Source organism: Wolffia australiana, chromosome 10 (assembly GCF_029677425.1).
Source record: "Wolffia australiana isolate 7733 chromosome 10, ASM2967742v1".
NCBI classification, from domain to species: Eukaryota; Viridiplantae; Streptophyta; class Magnoliopsida; order Alismatales; family Araceae; genus Wolffia; species Wolffia australiana.
Window position 1 is genome coordinate 15,066,280 of NC_135844.1, and position 22,047 is coordinate 15,088,326.

The following is a 22,047-nucleotide window of genomic DNA, read 5'->3' on the forward strand; positions in this document are numbered from 1 at the left end:
ATTAAATTAACCAAGGAGAGATGATAAAGATTAAATGCAGAAAATGTAAACAAATTTGAGCGCTTGCTTTCTCTCTATCACAGTACGGTTTTAATATTTTCTCATACATAAAATTGAACTAAATTAAACAGCAATTTATGATTGACAAGTCATTCAATCACAGAAAAAAATAGAAAAATAAAATTCAATGCAAAAAATGCAATTAAAATTGAGCACCAATTTCCCTTCTATCACAGTACCGTTTGAATATTTTCTCATAAAATAATCTGAACTAAATTAAACAACAATTTATGCATGACAACTCATTAAATTACGGAGAATAAATAAAAAATAAAATTCAATGCAAAAAATTAACATTGAGCACCAACTTTCCCTCTGCAAATTCCAAGCTCAGATTGCTACTCAGAGGCTTCCCCCTTTGAACAATTAATCTCAATCTTGTTTCCATTTTGTACATTAGATTGTATTTATTATCTTTTTCTGGTCAATTCTTGTTAAATTTAATAATTTTTTTTCTATGTTCTATAAATCGGCCTTCCCAATTACGAACAAGCTATAGTAGGTAGAGAGAGGGGGTTGGCAGAACGAGCAAGGGCGCGAAGAGCGAATGGGGAAGAGGAAATCACCCAATTTGCGTATCGGAATCATCCATCCGGATCTCGGGATAGGTCTGATTGTCACTATTTTTACTCTTCTGACCTGCGATTTCTGTTCCGTGGCCTGTTGGGGAGGCTAGATCGATCGGAGTTCTCGTAGGTTATGATCTAAATTGAGGCCATTAATTGCAGGAAAATGCAATTTTGTTTTCAGTTCGAAGGAAATGAATGAGTTTTTTCCTCTACGGATTTTCGTTATGATCGTTGCCTGTCCTTGATTTCATCTCCAGTCCTTTCAAATGAACATTTTATAGCATGTTTGAAGATTTGGGCCATTTCTGGAGCTCCAGACTTCATAAAAAGTACATGAAAAATTGCCCGAGGTTTTCTGTGGAGTAAGAGCAAGATTCCACTGCATAACTCAAAACTTCATTTATGATCGTGTTGCCATTTCTGAAACTAGTTTTTTGATAGTTCTAATCCACCGAACGAGATCCAACTGACCATGGGTTTATCATGGCATTCTATACCAGATAAATGGACTAATGGGATTAGCAGAAGAGTGCACCGCTCTGCCTTAAGCAGATGTTTAATTGTTCAATTTTTGGCATTACAAAGTAAAGCTACGCGCCACTGCAATGTTTTAGTTCTCTCACTCTAGACCTCTGTTTTGGATGGCGTTTTAAATGGGCTAAAAAGTGACACCAAATTAATGATAGAGGGAAAAGAGGATGTGTAAAGCTTTGCAAGAGAGATGGTTTCTTTCTACCCTCAAGATATAGATTTTGGCATGTTTGACTTTAAGTTGCACTTGCCTTTTCCTTTTAAGTATAGATGATTACTCTTTTCTAACCCTTTGTCCACCTTTTTCCTATGTGTAAACCAGTCAATTGCTCAATCAATATTGGCTGGTGTTTCTATTTACCAGCGTAGGGCTGGCTTTCAGTGTTGGACCCTATAGCTTAGCATGATTGTGAAATGCGGAATGCCACGTGTAAAGGCTGAGTGTGCTTGTAATCTGATTTTGTTAGCCGCGACCAATTCTCTCCATAATTGGAAACGACCCAATTTTTTTGGTTTAAGCTTGTCTTTACTTCATCCAATTGGATTTGTTACAGTAGAACCAAAACCCCCACAACACCCAGTCACTAACCTCAAAACTGGATGTCCCTTTTGTGTTAATTGGTTGTTGGTTTTATCGTTGGTTGTGCTCGTTTGAGTGCGACTTCAGTAGGGCAGGCGTCTGGTCTCTTTCTGTTAATGAATTGTCCGGTCCACTGATTGGCGATGATGATAAAATATCTATCAAATATGAGGAGATCTCTCTTCTAAACTTCACAGAAAAAGGTGTTGTTCTCATACATAAGAGATTCGGTGGAGTATAGCTGAGTTCTTCTCAACATATGAACTTTATCATTGCTTAGGTTTGTCACCAGTGAAGTGGCATAGTCTTTTTCTAGACTTCGATTCACAATCTTCTATGTCTGTTTGGCTGAAGATGATAAGACCATTGATTTAGCTGTGTGCCTTGTGACGCAAAACAATTCACTCGGGGAAGAACTGGGGAAGACTTGAACTGGCTGAGACAATTACAACCAATGTTGTTTGGATTTGGGGCATATGCCGATGGTCTGTATCTAAAGGTGGGGAGGGGGAGGGATTTGACGTGCAGCCTGTCATATGTGCTAGAGAATTATCCCTTTGCTCAGTTATATTTTAAAGTTTATGATCCCCTCCTAGCAACCTTCCTGATTCTGCGAATATGTCTGTCAGAGAGAATCATACTTCCATGATGCAAAACTTTCAACCTAAAGGAGAACATGGTAATCACAACAATGATATTATTTCCGCTTTCCACATCAGTGGAAGGAAAGCCGAGGGAGATACTTGCGTACAGGGCAGGTGGTGGAGACCATGAGAAATCAGTTCAAACTGAAGCTGAAGCTAAAAACACACCTCGACATCAGACTCCTCAAGAACGCTTCTCAAACCTCAGGGTTAATAACTGTTTTACTGCATCTATCTGAGAAGATTTAATAGAGGGATTCTGATATGCTACCGACATTGAATGCTACATGAAAGAAGACAGATAGAAGGCTTAAGATGAGAGAAAGGTCCAGTGAAAAATGGAGTAGCCAGCACGTGCAGTGACACGAGCTGGTAGTGGGAATAAATGCCAAGTGTTCTGGAGGAAAAGAGAGATTTTGAAAATTAGGAAGTTGAGACTCAGCAGGCTCTAGTATGTAGGGATTAAATACGCCACAAGCATTGTTCTTCCAGGCACGACAAATTTGTAGACGATCCAGCAATAGACGCCCGTTGGATCACAGCCTCAGAGAGGGAAAATTTTGAAAGATACTTTGAGAGTTGAAAAGTGTAAAAAAACACATGTTGTTTCTTTTAGGGCATCACCGGTCTTTGTTACATACATTATCAGATCTTTTGAGACCGGAGCCTAATATTACAAGTAACTGTCAAAATGCAACGGAAATAAAATGGTAAGAATGGGAGTACAGGAAACAAGAATTTTTTACTCTTAACAATAAGGCAGGCCGGAGAGTGAGGGGCATCGAGTTATTATTGATTTTACACTAGACGGAATCTTTGGCTGATGGGGGATCTTGGAGCAGGGCAAGTTTATGGAGTATAGGAGGCTGTATTTGGCCATGTTGCGAGGAAGGCTTACTTATATCTGGAGAACTACATCAGCAGCCAGATTTATTCTCACCTTTTCGTACAAAGGCATCTTGTACATTTAGATCTACATGGTGCATGATCTCTTTTCATTCAAACCGTGACTACTCTATTGCAAAGATTGCATTATTTGTATCAAAACCATGAGTCTGGCATAATAAAGGTCAAGGAACTCAAAATGAAGATTGAAGAAATGGAGAGGAATTTCGCTCTGACTTGAGAACAGTGATGGACTTTGCACGCGGAAATTCAAGGCCTAAGTGATAAATGGTGACAATCACGCAAGGAAGTGCGTTGGTTGGGGGACAAGAATCCAGATTTCATTGCGAGAATGATACAATCTCTGAAAACAGGAGTTAGCTCTTCACCATCTAAACTGAAGGCTGAAAGGTTGAGGAGATGCAACTACAGAGATTTCAAGAGGAGAAGCAACAAGAGAAGAGGAACCACATGTAAGGGTGAAGACAAGACTGACGGTGGAAGTTATCAAAGCAGAAGCTTTAGAGTTCTGTGGCGAAGAGTATGAAGGTTGGTTCCGGAGTATGGAGCGTTATTTCATAACTCAGAAATGTTCAGATTAAAAGAGTCCAGACAAAATTATAACATGTTTGGAAGGTCCTATTCTTCAATGGTACATTTGAAGATTGAGAGGACTTCAAAGTACATATAAGGATGCGATTTGGAGATTTATTGTTGGATGATGTCGTGCTTAAATTTCTCCTCGGTAAGTAAACGGGCTCTTTTATGGAGCATAAGGATCGGTTTGAAAGGCTGTTGCTCTGTTTACCACTAATCGATGAATCAGTTACGATGCACATCTTATGAAATGACTCAAATCTGAAGCCCAGGCAGCATTATCAAGGGAGAGGTACCGCACATAAAGGATCCTAGCAAATGACGCTCTTAAGAAATTGGAATCTTCACCCTTATCATTAGCCGTCACAAATGAAAATAAAGATGATAGGAAGACGATGATGAGTCGTCATCATCCACATCATTCATCCTCACCAGGGTGATGATGAGAAAATTTTCATTGTCATCATCTTTTTTGAAAACAGGATATGAATTACGATTCTGTCTTTCTCATCACTCTCCCTCTGTTTGCCTTACTCTAATGACAAGAGGTCATTAAAGGTGACGACTATGTTGGATTTTTTGCGACGATGACAATTTTTGTCATTGTCTCGCAAACCCTACTATCTAGACCCTTCTTCAACTTCTACCAAGTATTATCAACAGTTCATTACTTTCTAATTGTATCCATAAACCTAATTGTTCCATTGGAACACAATATAGATCCGTTATTCAACAGAGAGGGGCCAAAACCTTAAAAAGTTCCTAATTTGATCTAATTGATTTGATACAGGTGGTGCCGAGAGATTGATTGTAGATGCGGCTCTTGAGCTTGCCTCTCATGGACATAATGTTCATGTCTTTACGGCTCATCACGACAGAAATCGATGCTTTGAGGAGACACTTTCTGGTGAGATTTATGGCTTGGTTTCATTTTATCTTTGTTGAGCATGTGTGCATTTTAGGCTGTAGTTATTGACCATGTGTGCATCCATTACAGGCTCTTTTCAGGTCAAGGTTTATGGCTCTTTCTTGCCACGACATATTTTCCATCGTTTCCATGCTGTCTGTGCATATATCCGCTGCATCTTCGTTGCCTTCTGCATGCTGTTCCTTGGGGAGCGTTTTGATGTCATCATAGCTGACCAGGTCTCAGTTGTCATTCCCATCCTGAGACTGAAGAAGTCAACAAAGGTAAGAGTTGACCTGTATCAAATCAGATTTGCCATCTTTTGCATTTTAATTGATGCAAGTTAAAACATTAAAATTGGTGCTACAGATTGTATTTTACTGTCACTTTCCTGATATGTTGCTTGCACGACACTCCACACTTCTTAGGAGATTGTATCGGAAGCCCATAGACATGATTGAAGAACTTACAACTGGTTTGTCATCTGGCATGGGTACATTTTTAAGTAAAAACTTTCCCCTTGGACCTTATTATTAAAAATATTTCCTGGTGTTTCAGGTTTGTCGGACTTGATTCTAGTCAACAGCAGGTTTACAGCTTCTACTTTCGCCAACACATTCAGAAGTCTTCACTCCCGTGGTATTGTTCCGGAAATCCTCTATCCAGCTGTTGATATTGCCCAGTTCGACGGGCCATGTTCTTACAAGTAAATTACCCTCCTGTATACCCTACTTCAAATTTCTTTCATTTGAAACATACCCATATTCTGAACTAAAGTATTGCTCTCTTTCCCTGCACAGGATGAATTTCCTCTCTCTCAATCGTTTTGAGAGGAAGAAAAATGTTGCGTTGGCAATATCTGCTTTTGCCATGCTTCGCAATAATGTAGATGGCTCTTCTGGTTTTGACTTCTCCAAGTTGACTCTGACTATTGCAGGTAAGAGGTTTATTTTTATCTCCGACAGTTTCTCTCTCTTATTTTTTTCCTCTGCTTGGAGATGACGACCATGTCTGGTTCTAAATGTGATAGGTGGGTTTGATCCGCGCCTCCCCGAAAATGTAGAGAACCTCGAAGAACTGAAAAGACTGGCAGAAACTGAAGGGGTATCAGATCAAATCAGATTTTTCACTTCCTGCTCAACAGCGACTAGGAATTCTTTGCTCTCTGAGTGTATGTGCGTCATCTACACTCCAAAGGTATCAGCAGAAAATTATTTCCTCTTCTGTTGGTATTTCAGAAGAAAGTTATAGCGAATTTCTGCCCAGTGCCCGTTTGAGGTTAACCAGCCATCGTAGTTGCCCATCATGATATCACTCTTTAAATGCTTTGGAATGAACTAAGCAGCATGGGCATAAAGTGAAACTAGAAAAGGCCTTATCTTTCTCCTACTGGGCTTCTCATAGCCACCTTTGTTCTCACTTATGAGGCCTACTAAGGCCACATTCGCTCTTAAGGTTTTGTTAATAAAGGAATAGGCATCCTTCCTGATGCATCTCACTTTTATTTTCTATAAAGTATTTTCTCTTTTTGACTTCATGAATTGCTTCTGCTCATTTACTTCTCCCTTTGGAAGTCTACAATATCATTGACTTGATTTGTGGTGGCTGTGGTCAACATAGGATGAACACTTCGGAATTGTCCCCCTTGAAGCGATGGCTGCTCGGAAGCCTGTTATTGCCTGCAACTGTGGAGGACCGGTGGAGACGATTAAGGATGGGGTCACAGGGTTCCTGTGTAGCCCTTCATCCGTAGAATTCTCCCGGGCCATGTTCAAGCTTGTTAGCAATCCAGCCCTCTCTGCAAACATGGGCGAGGCAGCACGTGACCATGTATCCCGGAGCTTCTCTAGAAAAGTATTTGGAAAGCGACTGAATAGGTATATTAATGATGTTTATGACACAGGAAAGTAAGATGAAACTTGATGGCAGCACCAGAAATTTATAATATTTATTTCACCAGTGATTTCTGGATTCCCATTTCTAAGAAAGTGTTGTTTCTGGGCCCCGTCGTCTAGTTCATTCAATAGTGGTACGCAAAGGCTGATCATTAGTTATATCTTCTCGTCCTCATTGGTATTCCATTTTATTACTGATTTCCCATATCAGCCAATGTCGTGATTCCGCCATTTCAAATTTCCACCATAGTCAGCTATCCCATGATTTCCACTTATTAGCCCAGCCACAAGAGGGTTTTTCATCAATAAAATACTTAGAATTGTTTCATTTTCGTTCTTCGGTTTAGTTTAGTTTCAGTGCCTACGTGGCCGTTGCCCATCTAGCAACCTCAGTAAAACATAAAGGATGTCTTCTAATACTTGAAGACCTAGAAAGTGGAATTTGAGTGAAGTTGGGTTATGGTGAACAGTGTTAACCACAAATAAAATGGATGCACCTCTCTTGGCCTATTTTACCGTATTTTCTCTCTATCTTTTTCTTATTTTTTATTGATTGGAATCACTTGAATCCTAATTATTGTGCTGACCCACCAACTGTTAGAATTGATTTTTTTTTCCTAGTAAAAATAGGAAACCAACTCCTGCTGTGCGGGGGCTAAGAAGAATGTCAACACAGGTTGATCTATAAGGCAATCATATGTGGCAATTTGAAAAATTCTGATTGTGACACCTAGTAAAGCCAAATATCAAAATAATTTGTGCTTTAAAAATTAGAAATATACTGAAAATCAAGAAATATACATAAAATTCTGTTATTTCCAAATGCAAGGAGTTCCATAAAATAACAAAAATTGGTAAAATCATAATACCTTTTTAAAATATAATAAACCCAAAATCTTTAATACTTGACAGCTACAAAGTTTTTTAATCTATAAAAATTAGGGAAAATTTGAGTTCATTCTATTAGTTTATAAAATTACTTTAAGCAAAATAGATGCATTTATGATTATTTAACTTTAGAAAATGAAAGGAGTTAAGATGTAGTGACTTTAATAATGTTGACTCTTATGAGTCATTCATTCAGGAAAACTCAACAGAAGAAACTGTTTTCATGATTGATATGATATCAGAGAAATTCCAATGATGTTAATATATAAATTACCATTAAACATGTTAAGAATATGGCCTTAAAGGACTACATTTGATTGACATGATTATGCAAGAAATGAAACGGTCACAATTTATGGAGATAAACAACAAAAGAAAATACTACTATTGAATGGAATTAAGAATGGACAGACAAGTCCACATTAAAGGTTAAGGCCCTTTGCCGCCAGCCCTTTGGCTGACACGGCAAAGAAAAAACCTTCCTTGACCGCCTCCGGCCTGTACACGCAGCGTAAAAATCGTGCCGTCGCCTCCAATTTTGAGGCCGACACAGAATCACACAACGCCCCCCCCCGCACCCCGCCCCCACCATCAACTACGTTGCTGTTAGCTAGAGATAGAGATAGAGAAAGAGATAGAGATAGAGATAGAGATAGAGATAGAGATAGAGATAGAGATAGAGATAGCGATAGAGATAGAGATAGATATAGAGATAGAGATAGAGATAGAGATAGAGATAGATATAGAGATAGAGATAGAGATAGAGATAGAGATAGAGAGAAGTGAGAGAGACAGGCACAGCTCACCATACCCACCTCGAACCGTGCTCCCCTTCAGTTGGGCCTGTTAGCTCTCTAATGGGCTCTATCCGAGACCACTGACCCACTTTTAGAGGCTGAGCCACCCCTTCTATCTCTAGGACTAATTTCCATCCCTAACAATTAGAGAAAAATTGAGGTCACATAAAAGCCTAACTGAGATAAAGTGGAACTCTGGAATGGACAAAGCAGATTAACCTAAATAGTAGTAATAATAATAATAATAATGAATTTTAAAAAGTCGGTCAAACCTGACACTCAATAAAATTTGACTTCTGGGGGCTGGAGATGGGCCTCTGCTTCTCTCTGGATGTCGACCTACTCTTCACTCTAAATATCTCTGCATCAGAATCATCACTTTCTTGCGAAATCTCTTCAAATGTTGACATCTGAGCCAAGATCAAAGTAGGAGTTATTTAACATGATAATTAAAAATAAGGGGATTTCATCATGCTCAAAACTTACATTTGTTTCCGGCATTGCGCTGAGATTTAGTGATCGGTGATGAATATCAATCACGCAGTAAGGATCATAGCCGTCTTCCCTGCCACTAGATGAGAGATATTGCCTCATGAAACTCTCTTATTGAACTCAATAAGAGATTTGAGCCTGAAGAACTTGATTGTATCCTTTGGTACCAAATCCAACTGGATGGAGAGTATGCATAGATTATAGGAAACTCAATAAAGCTACCAAGAAAGATCATTATCCATTACCTTTTATTGATCAAATTTTAGAAAAATTATCAGGGCAAAGTTTTTTCTGTTTTCTCGACGGATATTCAGGATACAATCAAGTTAATATTCATCCTGAAGATCAAGAGAAAACAACATTTACCAGTCCTATAGGGACATATGCTTTCAAGCGCATGCCTTTTGGTTTGTGTAATGCTCCAGCAACATTCCAAAGGTGCATGAATGCTTTATTCTAAGATTTAGTAGGGGAATGTTTAGAAATATTCATGGATGACTTTTCTGTCTTTGGGAGTACATTTGAATTTTTTTTATTAAATCTCACTAAAGTATTGAAAAGGTGTATTGAATCCAACCTTGTACTGAGTTGGGAAAAATCTCATTTTATGGTGCAGGAAGGAGTAGTGCTGGGACACTTGGTAAGCCATCGTGGACTGGAAGTTGAGACGGCAAAAATAGAGATCATCCAGGGCCTTCCACCTCCAACCAATTTAAAAACCCTTAGGAGTTTCCTCAGCCATGCAGGTTTCTACAGAAGGTTCATTTTAGATTTTGCGAAAATTTCAAAACCACTTACGAACCTCATGTCATCTAAAAATAATGAGTTTGAATTAAATGTTGAGGCAAAGGCTGCTTTTGAAAAATTAAAGGAAGCACTCATACAAGCACCCATCTTGCAAGGTCCTGACTGGATCTTACCATTTGAATTGATGTGTGATGCTTCGGATTATGCTATAGGAGCAGTTCTTGGCCAGAGAAAAAACAAGAAACCTGTAGCTATTTATTATGCTAGTAGAACCTTAATGGATGCACAACTTAATTACACAACTACAGAAAAGGAATTACTAGCAATTATATTTGCTTAAGAAAAGTTTAGATCTTATCTTTTAGGAAGTAAAATTACTGTATTATCTGATCATGCATCAATTAAATATTTGTTATCAAATAAAGAAGCTAAACCTAGATTGATTAGATGGATTCTATTACTCAAGGAATTTGATTTAGAAATCAAGGATAAAAAAGGGTGTGAAAATATAGTTTCTGATCATCTGTCTAGGATAAGTGGTACCAACCAACTTTAATAGATGATTATTTTCCTGATGAACATGTGCTAACAGCACAAGGAACAGATCTTCCTTGGTTTGCACATATGGTGAATTTTCTTGTTTCAGGAAAAATACATACAGGAGGGACATCACACGAAGGAAAAAAACTTGTCAAAGACAGCAGATTTTATTTCTGGGAGGATCCAGAGTTATTTCATCAAGGAATCGATCAAATCTTAAGAAGGTGTGTACCAGAAACAGAGCAGAAAAGTATTTTGGAATTTTTTCATGCAAAACCAGGAGGAGGACACTACTCTGCTAAGATAACAGCTCATAAAGTTTTAGAATCAGGATTTTTCTGGCCTTGTTTGAAGATGCTCAAAAATTTTACACTACATGCTTATTATGTCTAGCCTTGATTAATATTAATAAGAGAGATCGTATGCCTTTAAAGCCTATTTTAGAAGTAGAAATTTTTTGTCTATGGGGAATAGAATTTATGGATCCATTCCCAATCTCTTATGGCTATGAGTACATTTTGATGGTAGTCGATTATGTGTCAAAATGGGTAGAAGCTATACCAACCAAGACCAATGATAGTAAAGTAGTGGTGAATTTTGTAGAAAAGAATATCTTTTATAGATATGGATGTCCTGGAGCTATAATTAGTGATGGAGGTTCTCATTTTACAAATTATAATTTCAGAAACCTTCTGAAGAAGTTTGGAGTACATCATCAAGTCACAACCCCCCTATCACCCTTAAGCTAATGGTCAGGTAGAGTTGAGTAATAGAGAGGTTAAAAAAAGACGTAGAAAAATAATACGTCCTGATGGGAAAGATTGGTCCAAGAAATTGGAAGAGGCATTATGGGCTTATAGGGCAGCTTATAAAACTCCTTTAGGAATGTCTCCCTTTCGAATGATTTTTGGAAAAGCTTGCCATCTACCTATAGAATTAGAACATAAAGCTTTGTGGGAAATTAGGAGGCTTAATTTTTTGTTGGATAGAGCAGGAAAACATAGGATACTTCAATTACATGAGCTTGAAGAAATAAGGAATGAAGCATATGAGAATTCAAAAATATATAAAGCCAAAATGACAGCATTCCATGATAAAAGTCTTAGGAAATCAGAAAGTTTGGCTTTATAATTCAAGGTTGAAATTATTTCCTGGAAAATTGAAAACTAGATGGCATGGACCTCTTATTGCCAAGGAAGTCTTTGAGAATGGAGCAGTTGTAATTATAGATCCCCAATCTCAAAAATGCTTCACAGTAAATGGACAAAGACTTAAGCCATATTTGCAAAATGAGGATTTACATGGACCTATTAATATACCCCTAGATAAGTCTCCAAGTAATGCTAGCGTGATTTAGTTTTTACTACTTTCTTTCCCTTGTCGTTTTGTTTTTATTTGGATTAAGTTTTCAGGTTTAGCTATCCAAAGCATCAACAGAATAATGAATCAGACAACATCTTCACCAACTTGGCTCAATACAGTATCTTCACAAGCTCCACATCCTCGGTTAGCTTTCTCTCTCTGATTGTTTCAATTATATTAATCATAAGCATGTAGGAACATGCCATGTTTTAGAGAGGCGTAGGGGGATATCATAAAATTATTTTTCTGAAAAAAGGAATGATGGTCTCAGTTGATATCTATTTAATGATAGGTCGAGTACTAAAAATCTTATCAATGATGTTTTGAGTTAAAAGACTTGCGAGCCAAAGTAAACCCAAGGTGAATTAATCCTAAGTGCATGGATGTTCATACTAGTTTGATTTCGCAATTCTTATCATTATATTTCTCTCACCTTATCACCGACATCAGGTTGAGTTCACACTTACATGCATGAAATTTTTCGCTTTAGTGGAGGGTAGGGCAAGTGTTGACTCAAAGGCAATATTAAATACTGATTTGAGTGAAGCTCCCTAAGCTATAGAAGGATACAAAACCTCTTTGGGGAAATAAGCTGCCGATCTACTAAGGACAGCATATGGATGGTGGATAAGCGCCACTAAAAATTTAGAAACCAAGAAAAGCTGCACAAAGTTGATATGTCATCTCAAATAGGACAAACATGCAGGAAAATGTGCAAAAAAAGAAAAAGTGGAAAAGCTGTCTCCCATATGCTTGAGCTGACAGTATTATAGTCATTAGTAATGAGAAAATATTAGCACTGCTCTCCGCGCGCTGTTCAGTAATGCGCTTGGGGTGTTAACTCAACCTTATCTCATATATATGTACTTACTTATATGTATTCCATATATCAGAACTGCATTTAGTTTTGGTTAAGGCTGAAATATATCTTTTGGGAATTTTTCTGAAAGCTGACCATGTTCAATTGACAAAGGACTTCCATTGATGAGCTAAAAGCAGGAGCTATCAAAAACAAGGAGTCAATTATTGATCATCATTTATCTTTCCTTATGTTTCATTACTATGGGACTAGTAATACTCAAGTTGGGGGTTATTTGATAAACAAAATTTTGTGATAAATTATACCATCATTTAAGCACATATAATATCATGAAATGATGAGTTTTTACATTTTATTGCTCAATATACGTTTCTTTTAACTAACCCCACTCTATTCTATGAATCAAGTGGATTAGATCTCATCTTTGTTTAAATGAGCACAGATATTAATTTGGAACATAATGCACATGGGTGAAAATAAATCAAGGAGGACGTCTAGACCAAGTCAAGTAGCGGTTATGGAGATCAATATGGACCAAGTCAAGTAGTGGTTATGGAGATCAATATGAACCATTCAAAAGCTCCAAGCAGTTTAGAGAGGAGAAATCCTATAAATACTATCTCAAGAACAATGTTTAAGTTGTCTAGAATTTTTGTTTTCAGAGTGGAAGAGTTGTTTGGAATTCAAAATTATGTAGACCCTCCATTGTTGATGAGCAATTGAGTCAAGTGAAGAAACAAAGCTGAGCAGATTCTAATAAGAAGGATCACTTCCTAGCCGTGAAGGGGCGTGACACAAGGTATGTGTGAATTCTTAGAATACAGTAGTTATTGAATCACTTTTAAGACAGATTAAGTTAGGTTGGAAAGTATAAAATTGTTACTTTCTAACATATCTAACTAATCCTGTTTAAAATTATTCTCAAATCTGAGTTTTAGTTGAGGAATCGAGTGATTAGTGTGTATTGAGTGCATTGTTGTTACACAAATTGTGCACTACAGCTAGCCGTCGCCGCACGCGCAGCGCATAGCGGCTGGTTGCTGCCGCACATGCTGTGTGCAGCTGCAGACTGCTGCCACATAGAGTTGCGCAGCCGTGTGCTTCGCACGCGCAGCGTATAGTGGCTGGTTGCTGCAGCACACGCTGTGCGCAGCTGCGGACTGCTGCTGCACAAAGTTGCGCAGCCTTGCGCTGTTGCACGCGCAGCCGTGCGCTGTTGCATGCGCAGCCGTGTGCTGTTGCACGCGCAGCCGTGCGCTGTTGCACGCGCAGCGCACATCGGCTGATTGCCACCGCACGCGCAGCACACAGCAGCAGACCGCCGCCACACAAGCTGTGCACAGCCGCAGGCAGCCACCGCACACAGCCGCACGCAGTCACACATAGCCTACACAAATAACAGATAGATCTGAGATTGAGTCCATATCTGTCTAATATTCAAATTTAAAATTTAAATTTAAGATTCACTAATCTTAAATTTAAAAGATAATTAAAATTCTAAATTAAAAAAATTAAAAGCTTAATTAGTAAATCGATTATTGGAATCTATTAAACTTAAGAACAATTATTGAAATAGAACAAAAAAGATTGAACTGAAATAAAATAGGATTACCTGCTCCTTGTGGATTCGACCCTTACTCAACCTAGGTTAGTGAGGTAACTTAATTGTTGAATAATCTCAAATCCTCACACATTGATGAACTAGTTAAATTCTTACAATCATTAATTAAACACCAAAATTTGGGATTATCAATCACCCGGTCTTCAACGTCCCAGGCGCGTGTCACGGATGACGTCGATGATGATCCTCAATGGCGTGCACCATCAAATGACCTTGGCTGCCTGCCAAAAATGTATCTTGACATCTGTTTGTTATTTAAGAATGAAAAGTAGAAATGTCGATGTTATTTCTGTATTGGATGGTAGGGCCTGGTAATCTAAACTGCAAGATGAATTTTGAAAGAGTTAGTTTAACAACTCGGAAGTAATATATAATTTTCAATTCTGAATGAAATCTTCAATGCTCTCCCTCGTAGTTCCATAACAAACTTGCAAATCTAGTCATAATATGCAGCTCAGACCAGTTTTGTCTTACCCTTAAAAGCAATCAACCTTGATTATAATTGTTTAATGTCTACTATCAGGTTTTTCGTAATTAAAATTCTCATTCTATATATTAGTGATCTCTCTTTATCTCTCTCCCTCTATATATCTGTATATATAGATATCTTTCAATCTCCCTCTATATATCTGTATATTCTATATACTGTCGGAAGCACTGATAGGAGGGTAAAAGGGAGAAGTTTGCCAGATCTCCGCTCAGTGCAGAGATCCGAAGCTCAAAACCGCTGTTGATGCATCTGGCACATGTTCTTCATCCGCTGATCTGGTGCGTGGAAATCTCGGTCCAAGAATGTCTCTGTCCGTCTGTTTTTTTCTCTCTTACTGTTGCTGAACTTCTTCCCACTGTCCTTTCTTGCCCATGATCATCATTTTTATTTCATTTTCTATTCTCTCCAGAATTTTTCTTTGCATAAATTGAACAATGCCGGCATGTGACACTTGCGAATTCAGATTCGTCGCGCAGACTCTGATCTTTCACTGCAGATCTCGTCTTATTCTTGCCCTTTTGGGCTCCCGCATCATGTTTTCCTTAAATACATTGATTCTGTTGTTCATAGCTTTTCAGTGGACATCCCATTGTTTTTTTAGCCGCGGTCTTGAAACTGAATCGGGCTGGTTCCAAATTTCTTTTTTTTGGCCCTACCGCCTGAGAATTTAATATGGCGTTCAAATTTAAGAAATTTGGACAAATATGTGATACATTTCTTGTCTCACCTCAATGCGTTCTCTCAGAAAAATCTTCGTCAGGTCGTATGGATGTTCATAGCGACCAAAGAAGTATGTCCCAAGCTCAAATCTCTTGCTGGTCCCTACTACATCAGCTTCAGGTGAGAAAAGAGATTTATCACATATTTGAAGCTCTTTGCCCATCACTTTCTCTCTCATCGTCTATCTCACTCTTTGCCCAATGAAGCTCTGGACGTCGTGGACGCCCTTCGACTGCGGCCACGAAGAGATGGCTTCAACCTTGGCGGGGTCGGCAGATACACCATGCTTTGACAAGATGAAGCCTAGGAATGAAACCTCGGTCATGAAGAAGCTACACTTCTTCGGGTGAGCATAAAGCTTCTCCTGGTGTAGCTCGGAACACACCTCACATAGGTGCTGGAGATGATCAGGCCGGGACCTGCTAAAAAACCAGGATGTCGTCGAAATAGACGATGACAAATCTACCTATGAACGGGCGTAGGACCTCGTTCATCAAACGCTAGAACGTGCTGGAGGCATTCGAAAGCCCAAAAGGCATCACGTTCCACTCAAAGAGGCCATCCTTAATCTTGAAGGCCGTCTTCCACTCAACCTCTGGTCAGATGCAAACCTGGTGATATTCACTACGAAGGTCAATCTTTGAGAAGATAGTCGCTTGATAGACCTAAAATATGTGATGTAATTATACATATTTTAAGGGCATTTTGGGATCATTTCATGTGTATTTCACTCTATTTTATGAAATATTGCATGTTATGCACTAAATAGAACAAATGATGAAAATGGTGCATTTAAATGTCATTTTATGCATTTTATACAATTTCAATATTTTTTCTTGTTGAAATAGACATTTATTACCTATTTAATTTTCTCATGTTCTATTTAGTATCTTTTCTATGAAATTTTAGGGGAAAATACTGTATTAAATTTGATGAAAGAGATAGGGAAATATTATTGAATATATATATATATAAGGATAAGAAAAGGGGATCCTATTGGGCCGCTATGGAACATCACAAGTACCAGGCCTCAAGACAGCAGCCAGGGCCAGCGAGCGCAGAACGCTCGAGCCGGCCCAGCCGCCGGCGAGACTAGTGCACAAGGAGCCCAAAGCGTAGGCCCATAGAGAACAATGGGAGGCCTAACAAGAAGAAATATCGCTCAAAGGGAGGTAAGCAGTTTATTTCCAAAGGCTGGTCCATGTTCAAAATTATATAGTAATTTGTTTCTTCAAAACATTTAATATGGGATTGCAATCATAAAACATCTTTTTGAATCACCGAGGGCCGAGCCACAAAGTAAAATCATGAAATAAGAAGAAATAAGAAGAAGAAAATCAAACTGGGCTTCAAGCCAAGCCGGCCCGAAGCCCATTCCTTTTCGAGCTTATTTAAAATGAGAAACATGATCTCATCCCTCCGACCTTATTAAAGAAGATCGGACGGTTAGATCGTGCCTCCCCATTTAATATCTTTTATTTCTACTACAGGCATTGTTGATTGGCTCTTGGACGCTGACACGGATCGCAGGCCCATCTATGGACGAATCAGAAGAGATTAAAGCTGATGAGGCTGTTGATGAGGCAATGACGTGGCGACGCAGGGGTACACCGATTAATCTGGGTCCACGGCTGCAACTTAATCGCAGCCGTTGGACCAAGATAAACTGCATCGAACGGTCAGGGGCATTTACGTCCTCTTCCACCCCTGGCCGTCGACTCCACCGGCCAGAAATTGTTCTTGCCTGGCGAAGGAGGGGACCAGCTGCATCTAACTGTCCGGAAGCGCCACCAGGGCCATCCTCCTCCATCGCACGGCCTCTGGGATCCCTCCTAGACCGTTAAAAGAGGGGCCAGGAGCCCTTAATTTTTCATCTTTCGACCACTAAGCCAATATGGCGGCGGAGATCCCATCCCGTGGCGCCGAGAGCAGAAAGAGGGGCATGACAACCCTCTAACCTCTCTTGGAGCTCCAGAAGGCGCCGAAGAGAATCTCAGTTTCCAGGATTCATGCCAGCGTGGAGGAGACGAGTAAAGATACTGCATACCGAAATTAGGCGGCGGCGATCGGCGCCGACACCTTTGCTCGTCGAATCAGGGCGATTCAGGTGCCATTACGGTTTTCTTCGGTTGATTTTTATGTCCCTTGATACTCTGATGGAATGATTTTGTTCATGATCTGATACTATTCTAGATTCGTTGAATTTTATCACCGCGACTTCTGTCGAGCATTTCATCGAACACTTCACGTGTTCAATGAATATGTATTGATTTACCTAAGTCTATCCCTTTCAACCTTATAAAAAAAACATCAAAAATATATCTCACCTTCTTTTGAGCATTCTGTTGAACACCTCACAGGCGTTTTACAGAATCGGCTCTCTTATCTTATCTTTATCACTATTCGGAGTCTATCGGGCATTCTGTCGAACACCTCACAGGTGTTCGACAGAATCACCCCTCTAATCTTCGATTTCGTTTATAAAACCCATATAAAATACTAATAAAAATCAGAGTATTAAGTAATTACTATTTATCTTTCTCTGTCTTCGACCTCCTAACGGGCATTTGGTCGAACACCTCTCGGGTGTTTGACTAAATCAACCCATATTGCATTGAATCGATTACAAAAACTATAATAAAAAATATAAAAAACTATAAAAACTATTAAAAGATATATATACTAATTATAGAACAAATAGCATACTTATATAAAATATTATACTATTATAACGAACCTACACTAATGTACATTCTTATTTACTAGTACTAATATGTCTATCCTATTCTAATATCTATATCTCTCCCTACCTACCTTATTAGTATATATAAATTCTACTCTAACCCTTTCGTTCTCTCTCTTAATATAGCTATCTAGCTTCTTCTACTTATCCTTATTCTTCCCTCTCATTAAACCACTTCTTGTTCCTTATTATTCTTAGTATATCTAGTACATATATACATAATCTTAGATATTTTCTCTTATCTAATATTCTTATTAAACTAATATTATCTACACTCTCTTATTACTCATCTCTTCTTATTCTTATTATCTTTAGTATTATTACTACATTTTAATAAAGATAACTCGATTATTGAATATATACCTAAAGGCCAGTCCGTGTGGAGACGACCTTACTCCCACCTATACACTTGAGTAAGTTTCTACATATTATAAATTTATTTGATTGTAGGCAAATTAAAATTACAACGACCATTAAAATTAACTCCGTAATTTGCTTCCATCATCGCTTCGACCATCTGATCGAACAAATCCTGTACTCGGGGAATCGAGAACCAGGACTTCACCGTAATCTTGTTGATGGCTCTCGAGTCGCAGCACATGTGCCAAGTGTCGTCCCTCTTCGGTGCCAGGAGCGCTGGGACTGCACACAAACTAAGGCTCTCACGAATGAGGCCCTTCGACAGGTGCTCCTTCACCTGTTGCTACAGCTCCTCGTACTTGACCGGGTCCATCTGATAGTGGGATAAGTTTGGGAGCGACGCACTCGGTACGAGATCTATAGCATGCTGGATGCTGCGTGCGGGCGGGAGCTATCGAGGAGCTCGTCGGCAAACACCTCACTGAACTACGATAGAAGCTCGGCTAACTCTGGGGTGGCTGGGTTGGCGGCGTTCAGAGCAAGCGCCGCTGTTGGCCGGTGGCAAACACCCGAGTCAGGGTGCCTGCAACTGGCTGGCGACGAGCGTCTAGTGGCGCCCCAATTGGTGGCAGTGGTGGGCGTCCGGGTGCGGCGCCGGCGGCTGTCGCAGGGCACCGGAGTGAGGGACGGCGGCGGCAGAGACAGGGGGTCTCGGCGGCGGCGGCGGCGTGCTCCTGCGGTCTCTCCTCCGAGAGACGAAAGTAGGGTGGCGGCGGCGACGCGGCAGCGGCGCGCTTCGGCGTTGTTGATGCGAATTTCGATCGAAGGCGGGCAGCGGCGGTGGCGAGCGATGGCGGCTTCCTTTTCTTCCTCAAGGGATCCCTCCCTTCTCTTGGAGGTTCTCTCCTCTTCCAAAAAAGCTACTAAACAACAATAATTCCTTGTTCTCCTCCTCTAGTGCATCTCTTCTCCTTTTATAGGGGAAGAGAGAAAACCCTAGGGGTTGGCCCATAATTAGGGAAAACCCCTATTCGAGCCGTAAAATCACGGTTCAAAATGCGATGGAAGGGCCAAAAACACGGAGGCCCTCCCCAAGAAAACATAACGAAGAAAGTCCATGAAAACGTAAAGAAAATGGTTCGGGGAAGCTTCCTCCTCAAGCCGTGTACTTGAACTCCGGATCATTTGCGTTGGCTCAGACTTCGCGGCGTGGCCGGTCACGTGTCGCAACGGGTTGATCATGTGCTTCGGCTTCAAGATGGTCCCCCATCATCCTCCTCGGGCGGGAGGAACTCGGCTCCGACGAGTTTGAGCCGATGATATCGTCGAAGGGCTGGATGAGTGCTGGGCGTAGACGCCGTAGGTCTTCCTCCGAAACCCACGTGTCCTCGCTCAATGGTCGGTCCTGCCAATGAACAAGGAACTTGCGATCCACCTTATCCCGTGCAGCATTAATTACTTCTTGCAATACACACTCGACATGCTCATGCCTCGGTGGGAATGGAACTGGAGGGGGTAAAACTAGTGGTGAAGGGTGGGATCCCTCACTCGCATCACTCAACAGACCAGTGGATGTGTGAGGCTCTAGGTCTCTCAGACTCTCTGGCATAGGGCGGCACAGGGCTAGGTCACTTACGTTAAGGGTGGAGCTTATCCCCCAGTCAGATGGAATACCCACAATGTAAGCATTTTCGTTAATCACACGGACTATCGGGAAAGGTCCGGCACCACGAGTGTGAAGCTTCATAGCGACCCCTAGAGAATATCTCTCAGACCTCAATCGGACCATAACGAGGTCACCCTCGGAAAAACTAACAGGACGTCGACCTACATCAGCGGCAGTTTTGTACTTCTCATTTTGCGAAATGATGCGAGAATGGATGTCATGATGCATGTCTCTCATGTAACGAGCAAATGAAATACTCTCCTATGAAATCCTAGTATGAGGGTCTACGGGAGTGAGGTGTAACGGTCTACGTGGATCTGGCCATAAACAATCTCAAACGCTGCGCAACCCGTAGTGCGGCTCACCGTGGAGTTATAAGCAAACTCTGCGATTGGGAGTACTCGGTCCCATGACCTAAGGTTGTCCCCAGCAAGGGAACACAATGAATTTCGTAGGCTACGATTGACGACCTCCGTTTGTCCGTCTGTTTGTGGGTGATACGCGGAGGAGAACTGCAGCTTCGTGCCCATAAGGATTCATAGTGTCTTCCAGAAATAACTCGTAAACCTGACATCTCGATTGGACACCATCGATCGAGGTAGGCCGTGAAGCTTCACGGTCTCGTCGAAGAACAAGGTCGCAACACGTGAAGCATCGGCTGTCTTCGAACATGGCACAAAATGGGCTATCTTTGAGAATCGCTCGACGACGACTAAGATAGAGTCATGACGGCGAGCGGTCTTAGGGAGACCGAGAACAAAACCAAACTAACATTGTCCCAAGGATGTCTCGGTACCGGAAGGGGCGTGTAGAGACCAGCATTCTGCTTGGTTATCTTTACTCGGGAACACGTCAAACATCGGGAGACGATGTTGCCAACATCCCTCTTCAAGGAGTGCCAATAGAACTGGTACTCAAATGTGTGGATGGTCTTGTTGACACCCGGGTGTCCACTAAGACCACCTGCATGTGCCTCCCAGATGAGGAAATCTCGTATCGAGGTACGGGGAACACACAACCTCTTTCCGCGGAAGAGGTATCCCTCCCAGAGACATTACTCACTGTGCTGGAACATCGGGCCATCACTGACTGTGCGGAAGATCTTCCTGAATTTGGGGCAGTCCGCGTAGGCCTCTATCATCTGCTCGAACCGTATGACATGCACTTGCATCGTGTTGAGGACATACGGGCGATGGCTGAGTGCATCAGCGACCACATTGTCCTTCCCTTTCTTGTGCCGAATGACAAAACGTGTAATCCTACAGGTACTCTATCCATCGTGAGTGTCGATCACTAACCTTTTTCTGATCGTGGAAGTGCCTCAATGCAGTGTGGTCGGAATAGAGGACAAACTCCTTCGAGAGGAGGTAATGGAGCCAGTGCCTCAAAGATTGGACGATTGATAATTCAGATTTTGGGGTAATTAGTGATGAACTAACTTCACTAATTAGTGCAGTTGGTTTATCCGAATTAAAAAACCAAAAAATTATAATAACCTTACTAGCGTAGGGAGAGTAAGGGCCGATCCACAGGGAGCAAGGGTTTTTCCTTAAGAATTTGTGCTTTAGTTATATATTTTAAAAATAATTTTAGTAGTTTTATTACATATGAAGATAAATAACTAATTAAATAAAAATATAAAACAACGAAAGTTAAAATATAATTATAATATTCTAATAATGTTATAATAATATTAGTAGGCAGAAAATAAAGTTTTGGGACTTTTTATGAGTATTTTAAAGCCAAAAAAAAATAGGAAATGAAACAAGCTGGCACTCTAGACTTAGTCAAAATTTGGCTAAGTCTGGATGCCAAATGGGGAAAGTGGCTTGGTGGAGGAGAGAGAAAAAATGGACTGCACTAAATTCACTTTAGAATGAGTACTAGAATGAATTGTAGAGCATGGTTGGATGCATTGGAACGTTTGGATATTGGCTAGCTGATCCAAGACTAAACAAAAGAAAAAAGATGAACAGAAAAGAGTGAAAAAGGAGAAATAAGAAGGTAACCTCTTTGTCACACCCGCCAAGGTCCAGGGGACTTCTTCTTCTCCTTTCCACCAGCTTCTTCAGCCCTGGTTGCTTCCTGCTCAACTTGGCACTCACTGAGGTGAATGGATCTATGACTCAATTG

At 40.4% G+C, this 22,047-nt stretch overlaps 1 protein-coding gene across 2 annotated transcripts; it reads left to right on the top strand.

Annotated features, from left to right (window-relative positions):
- The first annotated feature begins 397 nt into the window (after positions 1-397).
- On the top strand, positions 398-6,778 carry LOC144708771 (UDP-Glycosyltransferase superfamily protein). Of its 2 annotated transcripts, none has more exons than XM_078582208.1 (8): positions 398-668; positions 4,657-4,773; positions 4,864-5,057; positions 5,143-5,266; positions 5,332-5,479; positions 5,574-5,710; positions 5,804-5,970; positions 6,394-6,778. In XM_078582208.1, exons 1-8 carry the CDS (start codon positions 608-610, stop codon positions 6,682-6,684), a joined length of 1,239 nt encoding a protein of 412 aa, XP_078438334.1. In that variant the 5' UTR covers positions 398-607; the 3' UTR covers positions 6,685-6,778. The 2 variants fall into 2 exon arrangements, with proteins under 2 accessions (XP_078438334.1, XP_078438335.1); XM_078582209.1 differs by having other exon boundaries at positions 402-668; positions 5,143-5,248.
- The last annotated feature ends 15,269 nt before the right edge of the window (positions 6,779-22,047 follow it).